At 35.7% G+C, this 27,328-nt stretch overlaps 1 protein-coding gene across 1 annotated transcript in view; it reads left to right on the top strand.

The window, feature by feature from the left end:
- SUGT1 (SGT1 homolog, MIS12 kinetochore complex assembly cochaperone) overlaps window positions 1-23,621 on the top strand; it is a 41,850-nt gene extending 18,229 nt beyond the window's left edge. Inside the window, exons 10-13 of the mRNA XM_080798345.1 lie at window positions 18-125; window positions 10,108-10,198; window positions 13,417-13,598; window positions 22,414-23,621. Of these exons, the coding sequence (XP_080654471.1) occupies window positions 18-125; window positions 10,108-10,198; window positions 13,417-13,598; window positions 22,414-22,515 (483 nt within the window). The 3' untranslated portion in view covers window positions 22,516-23,621. The remainder of the gene's footprint in view (window positions 1-17; window positions 126-10,107; window positions 10,199-13,416; window positions 13,599-22,413) is intronic.
- The last annotated feature ends 3,707 nt before the right edge of the window (window positions 23,622-27,328 follow it).

The following is a 27,328-nucleotide window of genomic DNA, read 5'->3' as shown; positions in this document are numbered from 1 at the left end:
AATTTTGTCTTCATTAGTTGTCTGCTTTGGTGATACTTCCTTCTGGAGAGGATTACAATTTGAAACTGAGACTTCTTCATCCTGTAATACCAGAACAGAGCACATTTAAAGTACTTTCAACAAAGGTAAGACAATTTTAAAAGAGTTGTCAGTAGTGGGGGCATCTGGCTGGCTCAGTAAGAAGAGCATGTGACTTGATCTCGGGGTCATGAGTTCAAACCCCATGTTGGGTGTAGAGATAGATTTATTTATTTATTCATTTATTTTTATTTAAAGATTTTATTTATTTATTTGACAGAGATCACAAGTAGGCAGAGAGAGAGGGGAAACAGTCTTCCTGCTGAGCAGAGAGCCTCATGCGGGGCTCAATCCCAGCACCCTGGGACCATGACCTGAGCCAAAGGCAGAGGCTTTAATCCCCTGAGCCACCCAGGCTCCTGAGAGATAGATTATTTAAATGAGAAAAGTTGTCAGTAGTATTTTCAGAATAAAGAAATATTGGTCAACTAATTGCCAGTGTGATTATAAGCTTATAGGTCCTTTTAAGCACATATTTTCAAATTAAAAGGTACAGGTAAGCAGGTCTTTGGGTGGCACAGTCAGTTGGGTGTCTGCCTTCAGCTCAGGTCATGATCCTGGAATTCCAAAATGGAGTCCCGCCTGGAGCTCCCCACTCAGTGAGGATTCTCTTTTTCCTTCTGACCCTCCCCTCTCTCGTGCTTTCTCTCTTTCACACTCTCTCTCTCAAGTAAATAAAATCTTTAAAAAAGAAAGAAAGAAAGGTACAGGTAAATAAAAGACAACAAATTTCGAGTAACAGTTTTCCCCTTCCCAGATTCTAGGACAATGAAATTTAAAAGTTAGTTTAACTTCAGTAGTGTTTGTATACTTAAGATTGGTTTATTTCTTAAAGAGGTGTTCAAAAAAGATGAAATTATCAGCCTGTCTTTAAGATTTGATAAAGTCTCTTCTCTTAAACTTGCCTGTTTTGATGTATAAATATTTTCTTACCCTATCTTAACGTAGAAAAAAAATACAAACTACTATGAAGATGAATCTGCTCTTTTTTTTGTTTTGTAAGCTGAATTTTAAAATACTTAGTTATGAGGGAATACTGAATGATTTAAACTGCAGTTCCAGTAACTATATAATTTTTAGATTTCTTTATATTTTCAAAAAAGTAAAATATGCAGTAGAATTAAAATTCATAGAATGTTTTAGACAGCAATCAGAAGATGTAGGTAGTATAAGTTGGACAAGTACTGAACTGAAAAATAAAAAAAACCTGACTCTGGTTCTTTGCTTGTCCTGTGAATTTAGACTAGTCTTACAATTATTATAAGACTAAATTTTCACCGTCTTTAAAAATGAGAGGTATGGACTAAATGAGCACTGAAATTTTTTTCATCTATAAAATTGTGTAGGATGTATAATGAATTACGACAGCAGATGATTTAAGTAGACTTTTTCCATTACTATACCTTCTTTATACATATGTCTTAGAACATAACTATGTTAGTAACTATTGAGTTTAAGTGCTAAAGACGTGAATTTTCCTATCCTAGAGTAGAATCAGGGTTGGCCTGCATTTGGGAGAATATGATAACTGGAAAGAGGAGGATACCTGCAAAATATTTGAGCAGAAGCGCAGAATTAAGAATTGGCAGGGGGGTTGCTATATTGCTATATATTGGCAGAAAGAAGAGGATACCTGCAAAACATTTGAGCAGAAGCGCGGAGTTAAGAATCGGTAGTTTTGGGGCACCTGACTGGCTCAGTGGGTTAAGCCTCTGCCTTCAGCTCAGGTCATGATCTCAGGGTCCTGGGATGGAGCCATGCATTGGGTTCTCTGCTCAGCAGGGAGCCTACTTCTCTGCCTACTTGTGATCTCCTTCTCTCTCTCTCTCTTTCTCTCTGTCAAATAAATCAGTTAATTAATTAAAGAATTGGTAGTTTTTTGCATCTAGTTAGAAGTGATTTCCCCATTTACTTGTTTCAAGATTACAAAGTACAGAGCTGTTAAATTATGAGTAGAGAGAAGACACAGTTGTTTGGATGATAGAAAGTGAGAAAAAGGGATGAAATCTTAACAGGATTTTAGTCTTACCCCATCCACACAATGTAGAATTTTTTTTATAAAAGAAGTTGGGTAAATAATCAACCACTAAACTCTAGCTAGATTTGGGAGATCAGAAAGTTATGGGTTTGGCGTTTTTGTACATATTTTTACCAACAGGTTGGTAATGCACATTCTTTTGAAGTATAATAGATGGTAAATGACTTAAAAACTTGTGTTACTGGGTCGTCTCATATAATTTATGGAAGAATAGGATGTGTGGTAATGAATACACAAGTTTGTGTGGCTAGAATTGAGGATGTTAACAAAGCACAGTTATCTCTCCTTAATTCTCCTTTGACTCTTGAGTGCTTGTTTCTAACCATCTGCAACCCCCCTGCTATATTCCCAGTTTGCTTTTTTGATCCCTTCTTTCTTTAAATGCTACATAACTACTTTTCTTTTCTGTATAGTAGTTCATGTATATATTTCATTACTCTTGCATCTAGTCTGTGAGGATAAGAAGCAATTAGTTCATGTATATATTTCATTACTCTTGCATCTAGTCTGTGAGGATAAGAAGCAAGTCATATCCATACCTCCAGGTAAGGATATCCCAGTTAACTCCACAAACTAAAAAATGAGAATTCTTTAGTATAAGTATGATCCATTTGCTAAATTGGTCTAGCCCTGTGCGTTGTACATAGTGCTGGTCAGTAATTGTTCAGTGAATGAATTTAAATTGGATTCTAATGTTAATGCTTTGAGATTGATAGAGTATTTTTATTCTTCGCTTTAATAGATGAAAAGAAACTGAGGTTCCTGGACTTTTAAATGCTTTTCCCGAGTTTTACATAGTTGCTGAATTGTTCATCCTGGCCCAAAAGGAATACTTCTCTGTCTGGAAAGCTAGTGCTTCTTTGTTTAGGTCTTTCTAAGTTCTTTAATAAAGAAGTAAAATTTTTAAGATGTGTAATGGAAGATAATTATTTTTCTTGTCTTAACCCAAAGTAATATATATTAGTTTTGTTAGTCTGCTAACTTTTAAGCTGTGTTTTATGGGAAACAAATTGAAATAATTGCGCTTAATTTTATCTTAAGGGAAATGAAAGTTTTGAATCTTTCATACAGCAAAGGGAGACTGTTTCAATACTGAAAGTAAAATTTTTCTTTGGGTTACTGAGGCTTATTTAATGATGACACTAAGAGAAAAATAAGTCATTTGATTTTCATTTGTATTTAGGTGTCTTGAATCCTGTATGTGAGTTGAGAAAAGAATGGTTCTGTTTAGAAGAGTCTGGTGAAATTAGAGATTCCTTAAAACTGTGCTTTAAAAGGCCTATTTCTTTGCTTTGAGAATCCAGTTTCTTTCTTTTCCACCTTCAAGGCTGAATAAGTGTTGCATATTCTTGTATAATTGTTGGTTAATTGTTACTAATTCAAGTGAAATATAATTTGCAGTGAAAATAAGAGCTATAGGACCCTTAAGTTAATGAAGCAGCATTTCTTAGCTCAGTATTTTGCAATAGCATATCTAGTCAGAATTCATGTTTTTTTCCAGTACCTCTGATAGTTATTTGTACTTTTTACTGAATATCAGCTTTCATAACTGCCTATTCATTTTATTAAGAAACTGTAGTGTTTCTTTGTTCCATCTTGTTAATTTCATGACAATATCCCCTACTCAAAATCACAAGATTATAACTTCAGTGACAGCTATGCTGTGAAATACTCATTTTAAAGATTAATAGTCACTACTTCCAAAAAATTAGAATTTTCAAAATCCTTTGAAGTAAATTCACCCTTGTAGAAATGTTCTTCCAGGCACCTGGCTGGCTTAGTTGGTGGAGTATACAACTCTTGATCTCGGGGTGGTGGGTTCGAGGCTCATGTTGGATGTAGAGATTACTTACGAATAAAATCTTCAAAAGAAAAAAAAGAAAAAGAAATGTTTTTCTATTCCTGTTTCTAGTCAAAGCAGTCTTTTTGTATTTGTATCTATATAAACTATGAAGGCTTTTACCTGGAACTGTGAGAAGTAAAGTATCTTTATTTGGGGACAAATAATTGCTCCCTTCTCCTTTCTTAACTGAATAAAATTGAGAGGTTTTAGAGTGACTGAACTCCTTTTCTTTCTTTTTTTTTTTTTTTAAGATTTATTTATTTATTTGACAGACAGAGATCACAAGTAGGCAGGCAGACAGGCAGGCAGGCAGAGAGAGAGAGGAGGAAGCAGGCTCTCCACAGAGCAGAGAGCCTGATGCGGGGCTCGATCCCAGGACACTGGGATCATGACCTGAGCCGAAGGCAGACGCTTAACCCACTGAGCCACCCAGGCACCCCTGAACTCCTTTTCTTAATATTCATAGAAGAATCCTACTGATGATGTAATAGAGTTGGAGATGTTTGGGCAGGATGCTTCTGCTTTTTTAAACACAAAGGTGTGGGGGGTTTTGAATTGTTTTATGTCTTTTTTTCTTTTAAAATTTTATGCATTTATTTAGAGAGAGAGAGAGAGCACACACGTGAGCAAGGGAGGGGGTCTGGGGAGAGGGAGAAAGAATCCCAACCAGGCTCTGCACTGAGAGCAGAGCCTGAGGCAGACTTCAATCCCATAACCATGAGATCATGACTTGAGCTGAAATCAAGAGTCCGATGCTTAACTGACTGAGCCACCCATTGGCCCCATGTTTTACGTCTTTGATACAGTGGTGGTGGTAATAGTTTTTTTTTGTTGTTTTTTTAAAATAAGTGTTTAGTTGCTGATAATCCACAGATTGTTTTTGCAGTGTATTCTTGCCCCCTTTTCTACTAATGCATATTCATATATTTTCCAAAGAAAAGGATTTTTTTTTTTAAGATTTTATTTATTTGACAGAGAGCATAGGCAGAGAGGCAGGCAGACAGAGACAGATGGGGAAGCAGGCTCCCTGCTGAGCAGAAAGCCCATTGTGTGGGGCTCAATCCCAGCACCCTGGGATCATGACCTGAGGCAGAGGCAGAGGCTTTAACCCACTGAGCCACCCAGGCACCCCAAAAGAAAAGGATTTTACTGTAAATACTGTCTATAGCTATCTCTTTAAATTTAACCATACATTTTGGATAACTTTCTGATGCTCTTAAGTATTCTACAGCAAAGTATTTTACTATGCCTTTATTGTAGCTTAGCCAGTCCTTGCTGTTTGACCTGTGCAGAATTATAGTAGGTAACTGTTTTGATTGCGGTGTATTATCCCATGTGATCCTCACAAGTACTGCTTGGTGTAGGTATTTTTATCACCTATTTACAGGTATAAACTGAACCCAGAGATGTTAAGTAATATGCCCAGATTTTTTAGCTAATTATAATGATGAAGATAATGATAATAGCATTCAGTTATTTGCCAGATGCAGTGCTTTGTTCTTTTCATACATGGTTTCATTTAACCCTGATAAGGACCCTAAATGAGGTAGACCCTATTAAATCACTTTTTACAGGAGAAACAGGCTCAGTGAGATTAGGTGCTTATTCCTGGTCATAGTTCCAACAAGTAGCACCTGTTTATGACTCCTTTCTAAAATTATGCAGTTGATAGTTTTTGTCCTGCTTTCAACCTCTGCTTATTTCTGAGGAAATAAGTAAAACTTCTAGCAGTGAAAGACACTTCCAGAAAGTTGTCTGTCTATCTCGGTTGCCTCATCTCTAAAGTATGGATGGTAATCTCCTTTTATAGGGTTGTTCTATTAAGTGATGACATATACAAAGCACACAGTGTTTATAATAGTGCTCAACAAATATTCCTGCTATTATTATTTTATCCTGATTATGTAGATTTTTATTCAGGTTATAAAAGCAATAAACACATATTATAGAAAATTTAGAAAAATATAAAGGAGCTGAGAAAGTAATCAGTCTCACTACTAATGACATTTTGACAGACTTCCAGAAAGCTGGAATATTTTTTATATTTAGATTTTTTTTTTCTTTTTAAAGATTTTATTTATTTATTTGAGAGAGGGAGAGAGCAAGAGAGCACAAGCAGGGGGAGGGGCAGGTAGAGGGAGAAGCCGACTCCCCGCTGAGCAAGGAACCAGATGCAGGACTCCATCCCAGGACACAGATCATGACCTGAGGCGAAGGCAGACTCTTAACTGATTGAGCCACCCAGGTGCCCCCTGTATTTAGATCTTTCACTACAAGTGATATACTGGAATTTTTTATTTATGGGGATATCTCTTCTGATTAATTTCTTCAGGAAGAATAGAGACTGTGATCTTACATACTATCACAGTTCCTGGCCCACAGTAGGTACTCATTAAATATTTGAATTGTACTATTAGAGCTTTTGTGATTTTTCAGTTTCTCATCATTAATAAATGTCTTCTGCATTTTAAAAAATGATTACGAAATGATTTGAATGAAAAAAAGATGGTAGATGTGCAGTATGGCTTCAGGAAGACTGAGTTTGCTCTATTTTTGGATGAAGTGGTTAGGTACAGCCGTTAAACGTGCTGAGAGCTGAGTAAGAACATTATGAAATTACATTCTAAAGGTCAGAAACAATTGTTTAATGACTATAGCCTTGAAACAGATGGTTGTCAAAACTTTGCCAGGAAAAAAGTTCAGCAGTAAATTGGCATAGCTCTCTAATCGCTGAGAAAGATGCCTTCCTGTCAGCCTATGGCAGTAAGTGGGAGCTTTTGCCCCCTCCTAAGAAGGTGGTATCTGGATACCATGACCCTTTTGGAGTAATGGCTTCCCTTTAAATCTGAAGTTCTTTCATTGGAAAATATTGAATTGTCTGTGCATAAAGAATTTAGAAGTGGGTGATAGTATGCAAAATCATGAAAACTTAACAATCTGGAACAGCAGGGATTCTTATTTAGTAATCTGTGACTACTGCTTTCGGGTATTACTGAAAGCCTTCCCCGTGCATATGAGAGGAACATTCAGACCAAGGTTCTAAGTTAACTTATAAATTATTTTTGACTTAAATGAAAATAGAATAGCTTATTAATAGTTGCAATAAAAAATATCTGAAATTGGGTGTGTGGTAACTCTGGAGTTACCTGCCAGAGTCATTAAGACTTAAAACTTCATTTTTACAAGCATGTATAAGCCTTGAAAGTGAAATGGGTGTAAAAAGGAATTCACAGCAAATTAGCTCCCCCACTTTTTTAAAAAGCTGCTTTAAGTGTGTTTTTATTATGTGCAGCTATTTTAATGAATGGATTAAATATAATTTCAAGTTCAGTTCAGTGTTTCTCACTTGATACACGTCGTTACTAAGAGCTTTGACTTTGGCCTTACAAAGTCCTCATTGTTCATACTGCACAATTACTCAGGTTATAGTGGCTTTCAGTACATGTGAGTACCAGAGTATGCTGCTCCTTAGGTGAAATAAGGAACTTTTTGTCGACTGTGCTTAAGTGCAGGAACTTGAGATGTGAATGCAGGGTTCCCTGAGGCAGAGATATTAGCTAAGGATAGTGTTAATGTATACACTGCTTGCCAGGTCTTCATTTCCAGATGAGTTGAAAAAGGAGCAAGGTGAAGTTTTAAATTTTAGGATAACATCCCCTTTCAGTAACTGTTGCCGTGTCATTGCCAGCTATTAGAGTTTTGCTCCTTTTTGAAAATATTCCAGCAGTGACAACTTAAAACAACCATATTACTATCACTTAATACTGTGTATGAGAAAATATGGGTAGTGTTCTACTTCATAAAAATTATTCATTTTAGAGAATTCTAGAGATACATATAAACTTAATGTTAAAAATACTATACTTTCCCAGTGACATTTGTTTCATGGTGTTTTCATTATGAAAACAGTTTTTTGTTAAATTTCTGTGCTAAAGAAAATAAAAATACTCAAAGACCACACCTCTTCTATACCATCACTTCTGTCTGAATAAAATTATTGGCAGATTTCTCGGTTAGTGTTTTGTTAAGGTATTTTAAAATGTAAATTTTAAGGATTCTGACACTAAATGCAGGTGGTAGAAAGATTACCAGTAATTGCTGGTCTGAATTTTTCTGATTTCACAGAGTTAAAGAACCAGTGTGAATAGGCTTTTCTTTTTGTTATATTTGTCTTTTGATTTTTTTTTTCCTATTTACAAAAGTAAATCCTTTTCTTAGAAAAAATTTTAGAACATAAAATTGTTTTGTTTTGTTTTTTAAGATTTTATTTATTTATTTGACAGAGATCACAAGTAGGGAGAGAGGCAGGCAGAGAGAGAGGAGGAAGCAGGCTCCCTGCTGAGCAGAGAGCCCGATGTGGGGTTCGATCCCAGGACTCTGCGAACATGACCTGAGCTGAAGGCAGAGGCTTTAACCCACTGAGCCACCCAGGCGCCCCCATAAAATTCTGTTTTGAGGGGCGCCTGGGTGGCTTAGTTTTAAGCATTTGACTCTTGCTTTTGGCTGGGGTCATGATCTCAGGGCCTTGGGATGGAGCCCTGTATTGGGCTCTGCGCTGGCTGTGGAGCCTGCTTAGAGTTTTCTCTGTCCCTCTCCCCCTCCCCGCGCTTGCACTTCCTCTCTCTCTAAAATAAATATATAAGATCTTTTTAAGAAAATTCTATTTTGGTTCTTAAACTGCATAATAATTGGCTTATTAGTGCTATGAATGCTGATTTTGCTAGGCTAAAAATGGGAATGAGAACATTATTTGAACAAGGAAAACAAAAGGTATCTGTAAGTGCTCTGTGAGTGTGTGTTACAGTTAAGGGTAGACTCTAGGGGGATGCAGCCTTGATGAGAGAATTAAAGATGCTTTTAATATTTCATTTTAATAAGCGAAGCTAGTTCAGCATTTAGAAGCTCTTTGTAGTTTGTCTTACACCTCTTTCACCTGTATTTTTTACTGTTTTAACATAAATCCTGGACTTGAGACAAATGGGTCTTGTCCATACTCCCCGATGCACTATGTCCTTTGAAACCTCAGGGCTCCACTTTCAGGCTGTTTCTTTTGCTCCTGGAGACTTCCCCCTTTCACCATTACAAATACTTACACCCCTCAAAGCTCTTCAAGAGCTACCTACAAGAACATGTTTTTAATATTTTAAAAATCCACCACATCCTTGAAGATAACAACTTGCTCATATTTGGTATTTAATAATTATTGAGTGAATTATTATGAACATTTTAGAATATTTGTAGTATTTTTATACAATGATAGGAATTTGTCTCAACTCTAAAATGGATTATTGTACAAGCAAATGTGGTAATACCATTATTTTTTTAAAAGATTATTGGGGCATCTGAGTGGTTCAGTCGGTAGGGCATCTGCCTTCCACTTAGGTCATGATCCCAGGGTTCTGGCATTGAGCCCCATGTTGGGCCCCTGCTTAGCAGGGAGCCTGCTTCTCCCTCTCTCTCCCACCGCACTTGTGTGCTTTCTCACTATCTTTTTCTCTCTCAAATAAATAAATACTTAAAAAAATTTTTTTTTAAATTTATTTTAGAGAGAGAGCTTGAGCAGGGGGAGGAGCAGAGAGAGAGAAAGAAAGGGATACAGACTCCCCAGATCGGGGTGAGTGGCTTGATCTCGACAACCAGAGCTGACATCAGGAGTCAGATGCTTAGCTTACCTGACTGAGGCACCCAGGCACTCCTGTACTAATTCCTTTAGAACAGGGTTTCTCAGTGAGGGGTGCTGTTGACATTTTGGGTTGGATAATTCTTTGTTGTGGAGGGGTTGCCCTTTATGTTGTAGGATGTTTTGTAGCATCCCTAACCCCCACCCAGTTGTGAGGACCAACAATAGCTATAAAAATTGCCAAATCACCCCTGGTTGAGAACAGTTCATTGGAAGAAAAAAGCATATGGATTTCAGGATTCTTAATTATAGCTTATAGTGTGTATGCATGTTGTTTTTGAAGGGTGGCTTTTAAATAGAAACAAAATGTTTCAGAGTTCTTCAAATTTAACCTTGTATAATTCAAGGAAATTATCTTGGGCACTATTAATTCTTAAAAAATTTTATGACTTAAGGAAATTGCATTTGTTTTTTACTGTTTTGTGTATTTTACATGAAATAATAAATTTTATTTGGTGTTTCCTCCAGATTGAAATTAAAATGAAAAAGACAGAGGCTGTGAGATGGGAAAAGCTAGAGGGGCAAGGAGATGTGCCTAAACCAAAACAGTTCATAGCAGGTTTGTTGTCTGGCCTTGATGAGCTTTAAATTCATATTGTGTTACATACTTGAAGTTAAATAGTAATGAGCATTCTTTCTATTTTCATTATTTATGTTCCCAAGAACAGATACACTGAGTGCAATAAGATTGCTCTGTAATGAATACAAAGTGCCTTTTATGTGAAGTTTCTACCTTCTTCAATTCTTCAGCTGAGAATAAGAGTGAATGCCTGCATAAGCCCTGAGGGGGTTGTGTTTATATTGTTTACCCAGTCGCTGTATGACATTAGTTGAGGGTTGTTTTTGTGTGTTGCCCTTTCCTATTGCTTCTTTTTGGGTTGTAAGTAGATTAGAGGTTTATTCTGCTGAAATAATTTCCTCCTCTTCTCTCTCCTTTTTATTTATTCCTTTCTATTTCTTCTGATATTGTCAGCTCTAATTTCGTGGACTTTCAGGGCTTCACAGAGTAAAATACCTAACCCGTTTCACTCTATTGCTCTTAAAGAAGTGCTCAAAAACAGATCATGAAAACCTAAGAAAAGCCCAGAAGAGTGCAAAACTAGGGTTGATTGTTTTTAACCCTATAAGGAACAGGCTACTTACTTTGGATCAATTTTAAGCCTATGCAATAGACAGCTGTTTTTCTAATGGAATGATTAATCTGCTTAGATACTGTTAGAACTACAGTCTGAGAGAGTGTTTTATAGCAATGCCCTCCTTAATGAAAGGAGAGAAAATTTTTTTGATTAATGTTCTGATTTGATGACTAAAATGCTACTTTTAGATTTTTTCACTGCTCTTTCTGTAACAGAAAACAGATTTCTTGTGGCACCTTTTAGAAAACACTGAGTTAGCCAACAAATCATTCATTATATATTTTTAATTTATTTTTTTTATTCATTATATTTTATTTTTATTTTGAAATAATTTTAGATGTCCCTAGAAGTTGCAGAAATGATAAGTTCTCATGTACCCTTCACCCAGCTTCCCTGCATAACAACATCACAACTAGTCTGTTGCGTAATTAGCAAAACCAGAAAATTGACACCAACAGATAATTTTTAAGGATTGAAATATTTGAAGTTGGTATGTAGGCTGTTAAGCTTCTGTTTCACATTTTATTTGAAAGACAGAAGAAAGATGTTATGTGATTCTTTTGGGTCTGACTCCCAGAGATTTGGGGGCTGAGGTTTATATAAAGCTCAAAAAGTGTTTAAAAAACAAAAACAAAAAACTTTAAATCTTACTCAGTTCTAAAAACAGTCCTCTATAGGAGGCAGCCCTGTTTTGCAGAGTCTGAAAGTAAGCAAATTGCTTAAGATCACCCAGCAGTTTTGTGGTCTAGGACTAAACCCTGGTCTTCAGGGTCTTGGTCTGGTTCTTATATAAACCTTGTATGGGATGCTGGTTGTTGCTCCATCTTCTAACAATGGAAAAAAGTCTCTGCTGACATGAGAATCTTTGCAGTTATTTGATATTATAATGAATGAACAAGAAAGGTTACCCATCCATTCCTCAGTAGTTTATCCACCATCTACTGGTGTTAAAGTTTTCTGAGATTAAATATGGAGATTTTTTTAGTGTTGTAGTTGCAGAGTTTTTCTAAACTCAGTGCGTTGGATATTTCAGATGCTATTCCTTCTGTCTTGTTATATTTTTGTAAGGAATTGATATGCTTGTCAGATTCCCGTGTCCTGCAAGCTGGAGAGTGCAGATAAGGGCAAGTTGTTTAACCTTTCTGGACCAGTTTTCTTATCTGTAAAATGGAGGTTAGAATCTGTTCCCTTTCTTCTAGGGAGTCAGCATTAGGATTAATTAAACCCATGCTTTTTTAGGCTCTTAATTTAATACGACATACTTTTTTTTGCTTTCTTTGGCTACTAGTGAAAATGCACATAGAGAGGGGATTACTGGTAGAAAAGGGTAGATCGGAAAACTGGATGCTTATGGGAGATAGGCAGGGAGGAAGTTGGCTTACAGGTGAAAAGAAGGGATGGAACAGCAGACTGAACAGTTGGTAGTTTCTCATTTTTGAATTATTTTGAGGAAAGAGGGACATGTTGTGTGTCCTAATTTATTAACAGGAAAACTTTAAGTCCGGTTTTTTAAAGCTCTGTGGCTACACTGTCCAGTATAGTGACCACATGTACCTGCTGAACATTTGAAAATGACTGGTTTGGATTGAGTTGTGCTGGAAGTATAAAATACCAGATTTTGAAGACTGTATGAAAGAACATAATCTGTCTTAATATATTTATATTGATCCACGTTGAAGTGATACCGTTTTGCGTATATTAGGTTAAGTACAATATATTACTAGAATGCATTTCACCTGATTCTTTTTAGTAACATGGCTACTAGAAATTTTTAAATTATGTATGTGGCTCACATTTGTGGCCTGTATTGTATTTCCATTGGAGAGTGAACACAAGTGCTCTTATAGCTACTAGGTAGATTAATTTTTAATTACTTGGGTGCCACCATCTTGAATGCCTTAGTCTTTGGAATAGCCCTGGCAGTGCCCTGAGCTGCTGAGCGAGTCAGTAGCCTCTCTGGTTTTAAGCAGCCTTGGTTTACCTCAGTGTGCCCTATAGGTACTATTATTTTCTGTGTGTGCATGAGTGAGCATTGAACTCTAAATGATCACATGGTGTATTTTTCAACATTCAAGAATTGCTTATTATCTCCTATTGAAGTAATTAATAATTTAATGGGGGGAGAGGATGGAGTCTTATTTAACTCACTAATGGCATGGATAATTATATTTTCAGTTTATCTCTACTCTGAAAGAGAGATGCACCTCAAAAAAGCCAGTTGTTAACATTTATTAAAATTTACTTAGAAATTTCTTAATGAAGCATTATTTAAAAACACTTTTTAGAATTGTACTATCTCAGCAACTTTTCTATAAATATAAAAGTTCTAATATATTTCTCACTCAGTTCCCTCATTTTTAATACAAAGAATATTTTTAATCTAATTCTGCAGTATGTACCAAAAACATATACTTTATTAGATTTTGCTCAAAAGAAATTCCTGGATTTTACATTATGCTGATTCAGTTTTTAGAAGTGTAAATCTGATTATTGATGTATGTATCAGAAAGACATTTATTATGAAATTTAGTGACCTAAACTATTTTCTAAGATGTTCTGTATGTCATGGTCACAAAGTTTACATATTCTTGACATAATCATCATATGTTGATTAATCACATCTATCTTTTTTACTCCATAGATGTAAAGAACTTGTATCCATCATCATCTCATTATACAAGAAATTGGGATAAATTGGTTGGTGAGATCAAAGAAGAAGAAAAAAATGAGAAGTTGGAGGGAGATGCAGCTTTAAACAAACTATTTCAGCAGATCTATTCAGATGGTTCTGATGAAGTGAAACGTGCTATGAACAAATCATTTGTAAGAACATAAGCTTGAAAAACATATACTGTGGTAGTATCCCAGAAATTTTAAAAGAAAGATTAATTAGGCAGTTTGAAACCATATTGTATGTACTGTGGTTGGGAGGCCTTTTTGAATAGGCTTCATCTGAACATTTCTTTCTGCTCTAAACTAAGAGTAATAATTGGGGAAGTTGGAAACTTATGGGGGAGTTGAGACGCAAGTGGTTTATTCCAAATATTTTTTAGTTACTGAGTTAGAACTTGGAAGACTTAAGGAAATACTCTAATTACTGTAGTTGGATTTATCACAATAGCTGAAGGAATCTCCATTAGAACCATATATAGTGGCCTCAGTGTCAGAGATGAAGAATATAGACAGGAAACTGCCAGAACAGTGTTTGGCAAGTAGAAGGTGCACATTAATTACTCACTGGTTTGTTAATAATTTGTCTGTTGATTAAGGAAATAAGCCCCAGGACAACATAAATACCATCTGAATTCCAAGGCCTCAAGTTCTGAGATTTTAATAACAAGTCATCTCTATAGAACTAGGTTGGTTATTTTCCTGTAGTTGTAATCATTTGACTTTTATCAGTAGTTTTGGAAATGTCACTCTCTTCTAAGGCATTTATATTCAAATTAGTATTTAGTTAATAAATGTCTTGGAGACTCAGATATTCTACAGAAGTTACCGTGTTGTAACTGCTCGTGATTGAGCATTTCACTGTTGATTTAAAAAAGTGTTTCTGATTAAACTTTTTATGTTGAAATAATTATAGATTTATATGCAGTTGTAGGAAATAATGTAGATAGAGATCCCTTGTATCCTTTACACAGTGTCCCCTAGTGGAATCATCTTGCAGAACTACAGTACTGTATCAACCATGATATTGACATTCAGATGAAGAACATTTCCACTGCCACAGGATTCCTTCACTGTAGTCATTTTATAGCCATACACGGTTCCTCCACCCTGCTCTTCCTTAATTCCTGGCACCACTAATCTGACAGGTCTTTGTGAGATATATAGTTTGCAGATATTTTCTCTCAGTCTGTACTTTGACTTTTTATTTTCTTAATAGTCTTTTGCAGAGCTAAAGTATTCAGTTTTGATGAAGTTCAGTTTATCAGTGTTTCCTTTTATGGATTATGCTTTTATTATCAAGTCTGGAACTCTTTGCCTAGTCTTAGATCTGAAAGATTTTCTCCTGCGTTTTTCTTTCAATAAGTTTTATGGTTTTACATAATACGTTGAAGTCCATGATCCATCTTGAGTTAGTTTTTTTATATGAAGTTGAGATGTAGGTTGAGGTTTTTTGTATGTTTTGTTTTTAGCCTGCCTGTGTTCATTTGCTCCTGAACCATTTGTTGAAAAACTCTTTCTAACATTGAATTGTTTTTGCGTTTCTCAAAAATTACCTGAGTATATTTGTCTGTTTCTGAGTTTTCTTTTTCATCGACCTACATGTCTTCCTCCGTTAATACTATAGTCTTGATTATCTCAGCTATGTAAGTTTTGAATCCAGGAAGAGTCATTCCTTCTGCTTTGTTAGTCATTTTCAAAATTGTTTTAGATATTCTAGTTCTTTTGCTCTTCCTCATAAACTTTAGAATATTTCGTGTATATATATCAAAACATCCTGTTAGGTATTGCATTGGACTATATATCAATTTGGAGAGATTGACATTTTTACTGTGTTGAATCTGCCAATTCATTTATTTAGATCTTTGATTCTTTCATCAGCATTGTGCAGTTTTCTACATGTAAATCCTAAATGTTTTGCAAGAGATACCTAAGTATTCTTTTTTGAGTGATTGTAAATTATGTATTTAACTTTGGTGTCCTTGTGCTAGTGTTTAGAAATACAGTTGGTTTTTTGTTTATCTTACATTCTGTGACCTTGCTAAACTCGTTTATTCTAGGAAATCTTTTGGTAAGTGTGAGTTTCCATGTAGATAATCATATTTTCAAGTAGGGACTTTTAAATCTGATATTTGTGACTTTCATCTTCTTTTTTTTTGCTTTATTGCAATGGCTGGAACTTCTGGCACTATGTTGAATAAGAGTGGTGAGAGTGGACATTTATGGCTTGTTCCCATTTTAAGGGAAAAACCAGTCTTCCACCATTAATTACAATGTTAGTGGTAGGTTTTTTGCAGATGCTCTATCAGGTTGAAGGTCTCTATTCCTTGTGAGATTTTTATCATGAATGGCTGTTGACTTTTTGGAAGATAGCTATTAGGTTCATCTATACCAACACCACACAGCTAGCTGTGCTTTTTTATGCTTTTTTGGCATTGATTAAAATGATTATGTGATTTTTCTTCTTTAACCTGTTACAATGGTGATTTTATATGATTAGTATATTTAAGCTAAAACCCTGCTAAGAGGGGAATTTATATCATAAACACACACAATAGAAAACAGAAAGTCAAATCAATAATCTAATTCACATCTGAACAACCTAAGAAGATAGCAAAATAAACCCAAAGCAAGCAGATGGAAGAAAATAACAAAGAACAGAAATGAATGAAATTTATAATAAAAATTATATTTTATTTATTGCATCCTTGGGATAAGCTTCACCTGGTCATGGTGTATAATTCCTTTTATATATATCGCTCAGTTCTACTTTCAGATACTTTTTTAAGGATTTTTGAATCTATATTCATAAAAGATACATTTTTTTTTGTATGTCTTTGTCTGATTTTGGTATCTGTGTAATACTAACTTCATAAAATGAATTGGGACGTGCTCTACTGTTTTTTGGAAGAGATTGTGTAGAATTGGTGTTAATTTTTCTTTAAACTAGTAAAATCACCTGGGCCTGAACATTTCTTTTTTGTCAAGATTTTAAATTACTTAATTATTCTAATTGCTTTATAGGACTGTTCCAGTTATCTATTTCATATCATTGAATGACCTGTGGCAGTTTGTGTTTTTGAGCATTTTATTCTATTTAGTTTGTCTAACCTGTCAATGTTGGTAGTATTTTCTTACTATTTTTATTTTGCTATCTACAGGGTCTGTAGTGATACTCCATTTCATTCCTATGGCGGTAATTCGTGTCTTTTCAGTCTTGATACAGAGGTTTGTCAGTGTCACTGAATTTTTTTTTTCCACAGGATCAGCCCTTTGTTGACTTAAGAATATATTTTCTTCTATTTTTTTATTATAAATTTCATTCGTTTCATAAATTTCCCTCTTAGCAGGGTTTTAGCTGTCTCTCACAAATTCTAGTGTTATATTGTCATTCAGTTTAATATGTATTTTGATTTCAGTTGAGACTTCATCACATGGATTGTTTAGAAGTGTGTTCAGTTTCCAAATGTTTGGAGATTTTCCTGTTACCTTATTATTGGTTTCTGATTTTATTCCATTGTGATTTGAGATTATGTACAATGTGATTTACATTGTTTCATTGCCCAGCTTTCAGTCTATCTCAAGTTTATGTTTCGCTTGAAAAGAAGGTGTTTTCTCTTGTTGGAAGGAGTGTTCTGTAGTTGTCTGTTAGATCTTGTTGTTTGATACTGTTGTTGAATTCTTCTGTATTCTTGCTGATTTTGTCTTATTGTTCTGTCAGTTTTTGCTTCACATATTTTGCAGCTCTGTTTGGTTCATATGCATTTAGGATTGCTGTATCTTCATGGTGGATTGACCTTTTTATCATATATACATGTCATTCTCTAGCTCTGGTAATTTTCTTTGCTCTGATACTAATGTAGCCAATTCTCCTGTCTTTGATTAATCTTTGCATGATGTGTTGTTCCATTCTTTTATTTCCAACCTGTCTATATTATATTTAAATTGATTCCTTCTGTTGTAAAGTCAGTATCTTGGAGATAGCGTATAGTTGGGTTGTTTTTCATCTCTTCTGCCAGTCTCTGTGTTTTAATTGATGAATTCAGATAATTTACATTTAATGTAATTATTGATTCATTAGGACTTTAATTTTGCCATTTTCTTTTTTTGTTCTGTGTTTTGTTTTTGTTTTTCCTGCTTCCTCTGAGTACTTTTAAACATTTTTTAGTTTCATTTTTATTTATTTGTAAATTTTTTATTGTTTCTTCTTTGTATAGGATTTTCAGTGGTTGCTTTGTATGCTAGCTATATTATACATAGCTTATCATAGCTTACTGGTGTCATTTTAAAAAGATTTTATTTATTTATTTGACAGAGAGAGAGAGATCACAAGTAGGCAGAAGGCAGGCAGAGAGAGGGGGGAAGCAGGCTCCCTGCTGAGCAGAGAGCCCGACATGGGGCTCGATCCCAGGACCCTGAGATCATGACCTGAGCTGAAGGCAGAGGCTCAACCCACTGAGCCACCCAGGCGCCCCACCTGGTATCATTTTTTTTGTCAGTTTGAGTGAAGTGTAGAAACCTTACCACCCCCCCCTTATGTCCCTTTACCCTTTCTCATTTATAATTTTCAAAAGTAGTTCTTCTACATGCTTTTAGAACCGCGTTATACAGCGTTATATTTTCATTCATCTTTCAAACATAATTTAGAAAGCTCGAGAAAAAAGCAAATTCTATTTTGTTATCTTTTTTTCATTTCTGATGTTCTAAGATTCTGTCATTAGATTTTTCTTTTTTTTTTTTTAAGATTTGATTTATTTATTTGACAGAGAGATCAAGTAGGCAGAGAGGCAGGCAGAGAGAGAGGGGTAAGCAGGCTCCCTGCTGAGCAGAGAGCCCGATGCCGGGCTCGATCCCAGGATCCTGGGATCATGACCTGAGCTGAAGGCAGAGGCTTAATCCACTGAGCCACCCAGGTGCCCCAGATTTTTCTTATTTTAGAGAACTTTCTTTAGGCATTCTTTTTTTTTTAATAATTATTTTATTATTATTATAATTTTTTAAGTAGGCTCCATATCTGGAGTGGAGCCCATTGTGGATTTGAACTCAAGACCTGAGCTAAAGTTGAGTCGTATGCTTAACCAGCTGAGCCACTCACGTGCCCCAATGGCATTCTTTGAGATCTGCCTGTGACAAATTCTCTGTCAGCAGGGATTTCTTTAGTTTTATCCTGATTGGGGTTTGTTGAATCTATAGGTTTATATATCTTTCCAAATTTGGGAAATATTCAGCCATTATTTCATTGAGTACTTTTTCAGATCTACCCTCTTTGTCTTCTTCCTAGAACCTGATGATACAAGATAAATATTTTGTCACAGTTTCACACATCCCTGGGACTTTCTTCATTTTATTTCTCTTTTCTCTCTGTTCTGATTAGGTGATTTATATTGTCCTGTTTTCAGGTTCACTGATTCTTTTCTCTATCCCTTCTCTTCTGTTCTTTAGCCTATCTACTTAACCTTTTTACTTCAGTTGTACTTTTTAATTCTAAAACATTCGATGGTTCTTTATATCTTTTTTTCTTTGCTGAATTTTTCTATTTTTCATTTGTTTCAAACAAGTTCATGATTTCTAGTTAAAGCATTTTTTATTATGACTACTTTAAAATCTTTGTCAGATAATTTTAACATTTATTTCATCTCAAAATTAGCCTCTATTGGTTGTCTTCTTTCTTAAAAAAATAGAATCTGAAATTTTCCTTCTGCTTTTTTTTTTCTTTGACCAGCAATAAGTGATTTTTCAGTTGAAACTGGGATGTTTTCATGTTCTGCAGTGAGACTGCATCTTATTTAAATCCTCTATCTTAAGGATGCCTGGGTGGCTCAGCTGGTTAAGCAGCTCAGGTCATGAACCAGGGTCCTGAGATCAAGTCCTGCATCAGGCTTTCTGCTTCTCAGGGAGCCTGCTTCTCCTTCTACCTGCCACTCTCCCTGCTTGTGCATGCTCTTTCTCTCTCTGGCAAGTAAATAAATAGTCTTTAAAAATAATAAATCCTCCCATCTTATTTGGCTTTCTCTGCCCGTCATTCTGTCAGAGGAAGGGAAGGCACTGCCTCGTTATTGCTAGGTGGAGGTAGAAATCCAGCACCCTAATCAGCCTCCTTAGACATCCCAGAGCATCTCTTTGTTACTACTGGAAGTGGGGTATAGATACCTATATGGTTTTCACTGATACCGCAGGTGGCAGAGGAGGTGGGTTCATGATAGCCTAGCATGGATGGAAGTCTAGGCTCCTCACTCAGCCTTTACTGACCTTGGGCGGGGATGGGACCACAGGTTTTTCTGTGGTGTCTAGTGCAGTAGAGCAATTACAGCATAAAACTTTTCTGTCTTCCTAAGCTATCTTTTTGTCTTCCTTCATCGTTTAGCTAGAGAAACCAGGTTTCTCTTTAAGATTTTTTGTTTGTGTGCCTCTTAGTGTTTTTAGTTTTTTTGGGAGCAACTCTAGGACATGAGGCAAAAAGGAAAACCCAGGGGACTCACCACCATGTTATGTTGTTCCTTGGCTCCCAAGGTCCTTAGCTGATCTTCTTCCCTTCCTTTTTTAGAGTCTTAACGTTTGTTTACATGTATATAATGTCCAAGGTTTTTAGTAGTACTTAGTAGAAAGAATAGGATAAAGTATATCTACTCTATGTCCCCAGGAAGGGAAGTTAGTTTCTTTATTGACTTTTTTAAGGGTATGCTAGAAAGAATAGCAGTGTGTGAAATTTCAAAGATAGATTATAGAATCTGCATCCATTTTCGTACAGAGGCTTTGCTAATAGTGAATGAACCACGTACACCCATAAAACAAGCCGTCTAGAACATACCAAATACTTCTGGAAAGACAAGCAAAGTAGACTTTGTCATCTATGATCTTGCAGTCTAATTGGGACAAAAAGACCCAACATGTACAAAATAGTGAGAGGGAAATGCTAAATTGCACTGTAGTCCATAAAGAAAGAGGGGAAAATAAATGTCATCAGTAAATATCAGGTTATAAGCTAAATTTGCTTTCTTCATCTTCATAGGAGTAGTTTATTATATAGAATTTATCTCTTCAAATTTTTCAAAGTTTTTAAATTCCAGTTAGTTACTATACATGTAATATTAGTTTCAGGTGTACAAAATAGTGATTCAGCACTTCCTTATACCACCCGGTACTCATCACAAGTGTACTCCCTATTCCTTATCCCCTGTTTAACCTATGCCCCCATCCACCTCCCCTTTGGTAACCATCAGTTCTCTATAGTTAAGTATCCATTCCTTGGTTTGCCGCTCCTTTGGTTTCTTAAATTTGCCTTTGCTCCTTTTTTTTGTTTCTTAAATTCCACATGTTAGTGAAATCACATGGTATCTATCTCTGACTGACTTATTTCAGTTAGCATAATACTCTCTAGCTCTGTCCATGTCATTGCTAATGGCAGGATTTGATTCTTTTGTGTGTGTGTGTGTGTGTGTGTGTGGCTGGGCAATAATCCATTGTGTATGTATACCACTTTTCTTTTTTCTTTTTTTCTTCTCAGATGTGGGTCAGGATTAGATTAGGGTTTTATGACCAGAGTTAGGGTTAGGGCCTGGGTAAGGGTATATGCCTTGTATCTGCAATTTAGAGAACTCTCCAGAAGACTCAATGACATTAGGATTGGGGTTAGGGCTTAGGGTTAAGGTTAGGGGTTTATGATGTTAGTGGGGTTGTATTAGTGAGAGAGTATGTTACTTGAATGACAGTTTCTACACAGTGTAGTTCAGTGAGGTAAGCACAAGGCTCATGCTATATGCTGCTAACGTGTTTACATATACGACGTTACTTAAAACATATACACTGTATACTTCCACTCAGGTAAGAATAGGTCTGTTCTCATATGCTTCTACACATTACATTTACAAACGTACATACCAATATTTTATTTGAAGTCTACCACGTGCCCAACCGTTGTGGCTTAGATCTAGGATATAAGTGTTAGCAAAATATGTTACTTGTCTTGTTGGAGCTCTCAGCTTTAGTAGGAACCAAGGGTACTAAGCAGATAAAGCAGACCCCTAAAATTCTAACAGTGTAGTGTGATGCATATTACATTAATGGTAATTATGCTCATAAAGAGTACAGATTCTGCAAAGGTAGAGTCCTGATTAGGGTCAAAGGAGGCCATAGAGAAATGGTGATACGTCATGTTTAGAGGATAGCTAAAGAATATGGAAAATAAATGGGTGGCAAAGAACATCTCATGCAAAGCAACCCATGTAAGGGAGCTTGACAGGGAGTGTGAGGCATGGGGTTACATTGAGGTTCCAGTGTAGTAGTGGGATTTGTAACTATATACATATGCCCGCAGCACAGCTGACTATGTAAAAATGTTTAGATTTTGATAATTCACACTGTTTTTTGCTGTGATCCATGTCAGTTTAATTTTTAATTGCATTAAGATAACAAATGTCCAGAGGTTTTTTAGAATGTACTTAAGAATATGTTAAGGTTGTTGGTAGGTGGTAAATTCTATTAATGGTAAATAGATAATCAGTTCTTTAGTGAGATACACATTTTATGTACTCATGTGTATGCACATTGATTTGAAAACTTTCCAGCATTCCCTTGTATATATTTGCCATATTAAGGGGATCTTAAAAGTTCTGTCCAGCTTGTAAAGAAAGAGTTTACTTTGCCTGGTCTTTACTATCTTTAACAAAAGAGATGAGTCATTTTCTTGGGGAGCCAATTTTGTTTTCATCAGAAGGTAGATTTTCCACATTTACCTCAATTCTGGTTAGCCGAGGGAGATGTGCTTTTTATTTATATGACTGTGTACGAACATGATGCCTTCTGCCTAATTTATCTGGAAAGCCTAAAATTAAATCAAAGTATTGTCTTATGTTTATATTGATCCAAACATAGCTTATATTTAGAACACTATACTTGAAACAGTTTTAGAAAAATACTCTGTTTTGATTGTATGGTCCAAGGATTAATCTATTTTTATTTCTTATTACAGATGGAGTCTGGTGGTACAGTTTTGAGTACCAACTGGTCTGATGTAGGTAAAAGGAAAGTTGAAATCAATCCTCCTGATGATATGGAATGGAAAAAGTACTAAATAAATTAATTTGCTATCACTGTATTGCATATATTCACCTATGCCCATTGTGTATTAATATCGCATTCTTGAATTTTGAACTCTGAGTATCTTTTTGAAAGGTTATACCTCTTTACCTCTTTGTGCTTTAAAAATCATTTTCCTTCCAAGTGTTAAAAGATTCTAATGAAAAACGAAGATCATATTTTAACGCTTTTGTCCTTAAGGATTTCAGACATGCCGAAATGAAATGAAGTATCATTTGCTACTGGATAGGTTAGTTCTACCTAGTTATGGAAGTGGAAAAATCATTAATGGGATATCTTGGGTTATTGCCTTATTTTTGATGGAGTATTCTGTTAATAATTTATTAGATTTGGCAGTTTGGGTGAGCATAGATTTTTTTCAACTTCCATGTTACATTGTTTGCTTTTAAAAACTGCTTTTGGATGGAGTTGTAAATACAATTTTTCTATGAAGAAGCTTGGTTTATTTACCTTTTGCTTAAGTTTTATAATGAGAACTTTTGAGAAATTATCACAGGGAATTCCTCTTTGGTTATTTTTATGGGAACTATTTGTAATTACACTGAGATTTTGGTCCTTACCTTCCAAATTCCTGTATAAAACATAAGACACCTGAGTTTAACATGCTGCAAATTTATCCATACTGAAGGATAATCTGTGAAATTGGGTCTAAGAGTTAGTTAGAAAAGCCCAGTGCTACTTCTGGCTGGGTTTTTTTGTTGATTTTTTTGTTTGTTTTGTTTTGTTGGGTTTGTCCCCCCTCCCCCCATCAGGAGGTTTAAAATTACTGGTGGTTTGTTTTGTTTTGTTATTTTGAATTTTTTGTTTTTCTGTATTTTTTCTTTATTGGAGTATTTCTCATCTCACATCTCCACGATTACTTTGGTTTCAGTGGTTTAAGGTAGTTGCTGAGAGAATAAATTAATAGGTATATATTTAGTATGTACTCCATTTCTAGAGTAAATAGATACCGTGGGGATACAAAAAGTAAAGACACGTTCATTAACTTCAAAGAGCTTATAATCTAGCAGAGAAAAAATTAATATTCATGAAAGAATTATGGAATGGCTGATTGCTGAACTCATTATAAATAGAGTCTTGAAACAGAAAAATAGTGTGTTATGATTAAAATTCTTTGCAGTCTGAGCTGTTACAAAGTATAGGCCATTGATGACCTGTAGGTCTGACTTTGATTTTTGACCATAATTGTTGAATTGTTGAGGTTGGTGTCTATTAGATCTCATAGTGCGTTAAGGCATTCCTGTATCCTCCTAGCTTAGGATAAGGTAGATCAGAGGCAAATCAGGCATTGAGTCAGCCTCCGAAACAGTGAGAATTCAGTCCCTTCCATCTGTTTGTTTGACTTGAAATGTAGCAGGGTTCATGAGGAAAATGGTGGTGGGGTGATATCTGACTTTACCCAAACCTCTTACAGCCTATTAATGCACCTGGGAGTTTTCATTTCTCCTTCTGCCCACTTAAGGATACAGGCTACTTTTTTCGGTTCTTCAGCACTGAGGGAAAAGGCAAAATTAATTTCTTGCTTGTGTGAATTTCTAAAAATTTCTCCTTAAGGAAATTAGATAGTTTCAGTATTCCATGTGGCACAGTTTCTTAGAACTGTTAGTTCTCAGGGGTGATAGGGAGGCCAATGCTACAGATACGGTAAGTTGGGCAACAGCACTACACCAGGGACAAGAATCCTAGCTTCAGCAATTCTCTGCCACTAATTACCTTTATAATCTTCAGCAGGTCTAGCCTTTCTATGTCTTAGTTCCTTTGTTTGTAAATAATCTTTAGGGTCTTAGAGTTAAAATTAAAAGTCCTGATTATTTTTTTTCTAAGATTTTATTTATTTATTTGAGAGAGAGAGAGAGAGAGAGAAACAGAGCACCAGAGTAGGGGAGGGTCAGAGGGAGAAGCAGACTCCCCGCTGAGCAGGGAGCCCAATATGGGGCCCGATCCCAGGACCCCAGGATCATGACCTGAGCTGAAGGCAGACGCTTAACCAACTGAGCCACCCAGGTGTCCCTAAAAGTCCATGATTATAAATAAACATTTTTGTTGCTTAAGAGCAGCTTTTTTCTTTCTTAGGAATGACACTATTGTAATAGAAGTTGATTTTTTAAAAAATCTAGTACTATTTACAAGGATGCATCATATCCAAAGTATGTTTATCTGTTGGCTAGATTTATTTCATATTTGGGATTCAGGATTTGCTGAGCCAAATGGAGTTCCTAATATACATGAGTATAAATGGACCTGGTCCAAGTACAATAGACTTATGGGTGAAGAAGGGACTTATGAGAAGTAGGTTAGAGTGCCACTCTGAAGTACTGCTTCTCTTTCACCCTTTTAGATAATGAGAATTTTTAAGCCTCCAGAAAGTTAAAAAAACAAAAACAAAAAATTATTTCAATTAAGAGCCTCTGTATCCTTATTCTCTATATTCTCAGATAGTAATTGCTCTCTTTTTCTAGACTTCCATTTTCAGTTATTAAATTTTGGTTTTCTTAGTGTTCTGGTTAACCTTTTATTTCTTTTTTTTTTTTTTTAAGATTTTATTTATTTATTTGACAGACAGAGATCACAAGTAGGCAGAGAGGCAGGCAGAGAGAGAGGAGGAAGCAGGCTCCCTGCTAAGCAGAGAGCCCGATGCGGGGCTGGATCCCAGGACCCTAAGATCATGACCTGAGCCGAAGGCAGGGGCTTTAACCCACTGAGCCACCCAGGTGCCCCTAACCTTTTATTTCTCAAGAAGGTACATTTTTTTTTCTCTTAGTATTTCTTATTTTCCTTTCTAAGGTTTAGTACTGGAATATATTTTTTTCTTAATCTTAGCTTTTTCATCTCTTCTGATTTTTGTAATCATCTGCACCTTGATGACTTCCCAGAATTCTCACACTTACCTTCAAAGAATTTTGAACAGGGCAATCTACTTCTTTGAACTCTTCTATCAAGTAATCTCTTGAGATGGCTATATAGGGTCAATTTTGATAATTTTCTGTCCTAACCCATTCAGAGTTGATTGCCAGCTGTAACAGAGTCAGCATTGGCAGTTACAGGCCACTTTAAAAAATAATTGGTTTTCTCTGTCTTTATATGGAATGGAGAGAAAGGATAGTTTGCATTGATAACTACATTTTAAAAAATATTTCATCTCTTAGATTTGTGATATTCGCTAACTTCAGAACATTGAATGATTATTGTCTCCCTGAGGCTAACTATAATAGAGCAAGGGAAAAAATTGGATTGTCTTATAAATATATTTATAAATTTATAAATTTTATAAATTTCAAATATTTAAAATGTCAACATTTTACTATAAATAAGTAGATACTTTAATTTAGTTCAATACTTAAATATTATTTGGCTATTCTTACCATTTTACTTTCCTTTTCTTGTTCCCCCATTATCTACATAATCAGAATAGGTCGTTGATTTCTGAGATCTCACTGATTCAAAGCAGTATTGCCTATCAGTTTACTATCTGATCTGCCTAAAGCCCTTTAGCTGTACTGGGATCTTCCTTGTCCAAATTGGTGTGTATGTCTCTGACTTGTAGCTATTACTGACATTTCCAAGAATATTCAGAAAATATCTGGGTGAGTGGTTGGCTAAGAGAGCTACTTTTTTTTTTTTTTTAACCATCTCTAAAGAGGTTTACCTTTAGACATTCACATCTGTTACTTTGTGGTCTCATAAGAGTGGATTTTGGCTATCTGTGGCTCAGAGGAACCAAGGAGAGGAGATAAATAAAAGCTTAAAAGGACAAAACAGTGGTGTCTGTGTCAGAAAGAGTGAAGTAGTTCTGAATGAGAGATCATCAGCATTGATCTGGTTTCCTTTGTCTCCAACTATGCATACTAAATTGTAGGTTCATTTTAAACCAAGTGATTTAATTTTGGAAATGTCTGGGAACTTGTGGGTAAATTAGAAATACTGATTTACCCACAGATGTTACTGTTTAGGACCATCCTTTTGATCTGCTTCTGAAATTAACTCTTAGCCTTTCTTCCTACCTCAGTAAACGTGCCCTCCAAATCAAGCTAAAATCCTGTACATTGCTTATCTATTAGGGCAGTAGCAGTGGTTGCTATTCTGTACTAGTACATTTTATGGAGGGCCAGGTGTCACTAAGTGCCATGTGTACACTACCTCGTATATAACAGCCTTGTCAAGTAGTGATAGCATTTTATTACAGATTAGAAAAATGAGGCCAAAGTTAAGTTCTTTGCCCAAATTTACTCTACTGATAAGTGATGCAGCAGGGATTTGAACCCAGGCCTGTCAGACTCCCGTGCCATGCTTTAACTCCTCTTGAGGTTTATGAGTTGGGTGTACAATGAGTGATTTTTATTAACTACCTGAGAATGAAGCCAAAAATGTGTAAGTTGAATTATTTAATTCTGCTTGTTTGTGGACTGGGAATGTATTTTCTTTCTTCGTCTTTCTGTCTTTTCTTTCTTTGCTTTCTTTCTGAGAGAGCAAGTGTGGAAGGAGAGTGGCAGAGGGAGAGAATCCTAAGTCAGCTCCATGCCCAGCACAAAGCCCAACACAAGGCTCGTTTCCATGACCCCAAGATCATGACCTGAGCCATAATCAAGTGTTGGACACTAAGCCAGCTGAGCCACCCTGCTACTCCTAGAAAGGTATATTTGTAAATGTCAGAATATTATCAGTTGTTTAAGTGGAAAAACTTGGAATCCAAACCTCTTGCTTATGGAAGGTAATATAAGCAAGTTACCTTGATTTGTGTTGAAGGTGCTGGGTTGTTTTTTTTGTTTGTTTGTTTGTTTGTTTTTTAA

This window comes from Martes martes, assembly GCF_963455335.1.
Source record: "Martes martes genome assembly, chromosome: 3".
NCBI lineage: Eukaryota > Metazoa > Chordata > Mammalia > Carnivora > Mustelidae > Martes > Martes martes.
The sequence above is the reverse complement of the archived record's forward strand: the minus strand, read 5'-3'. Positions and strand labels throughout refer to the sequence as shown.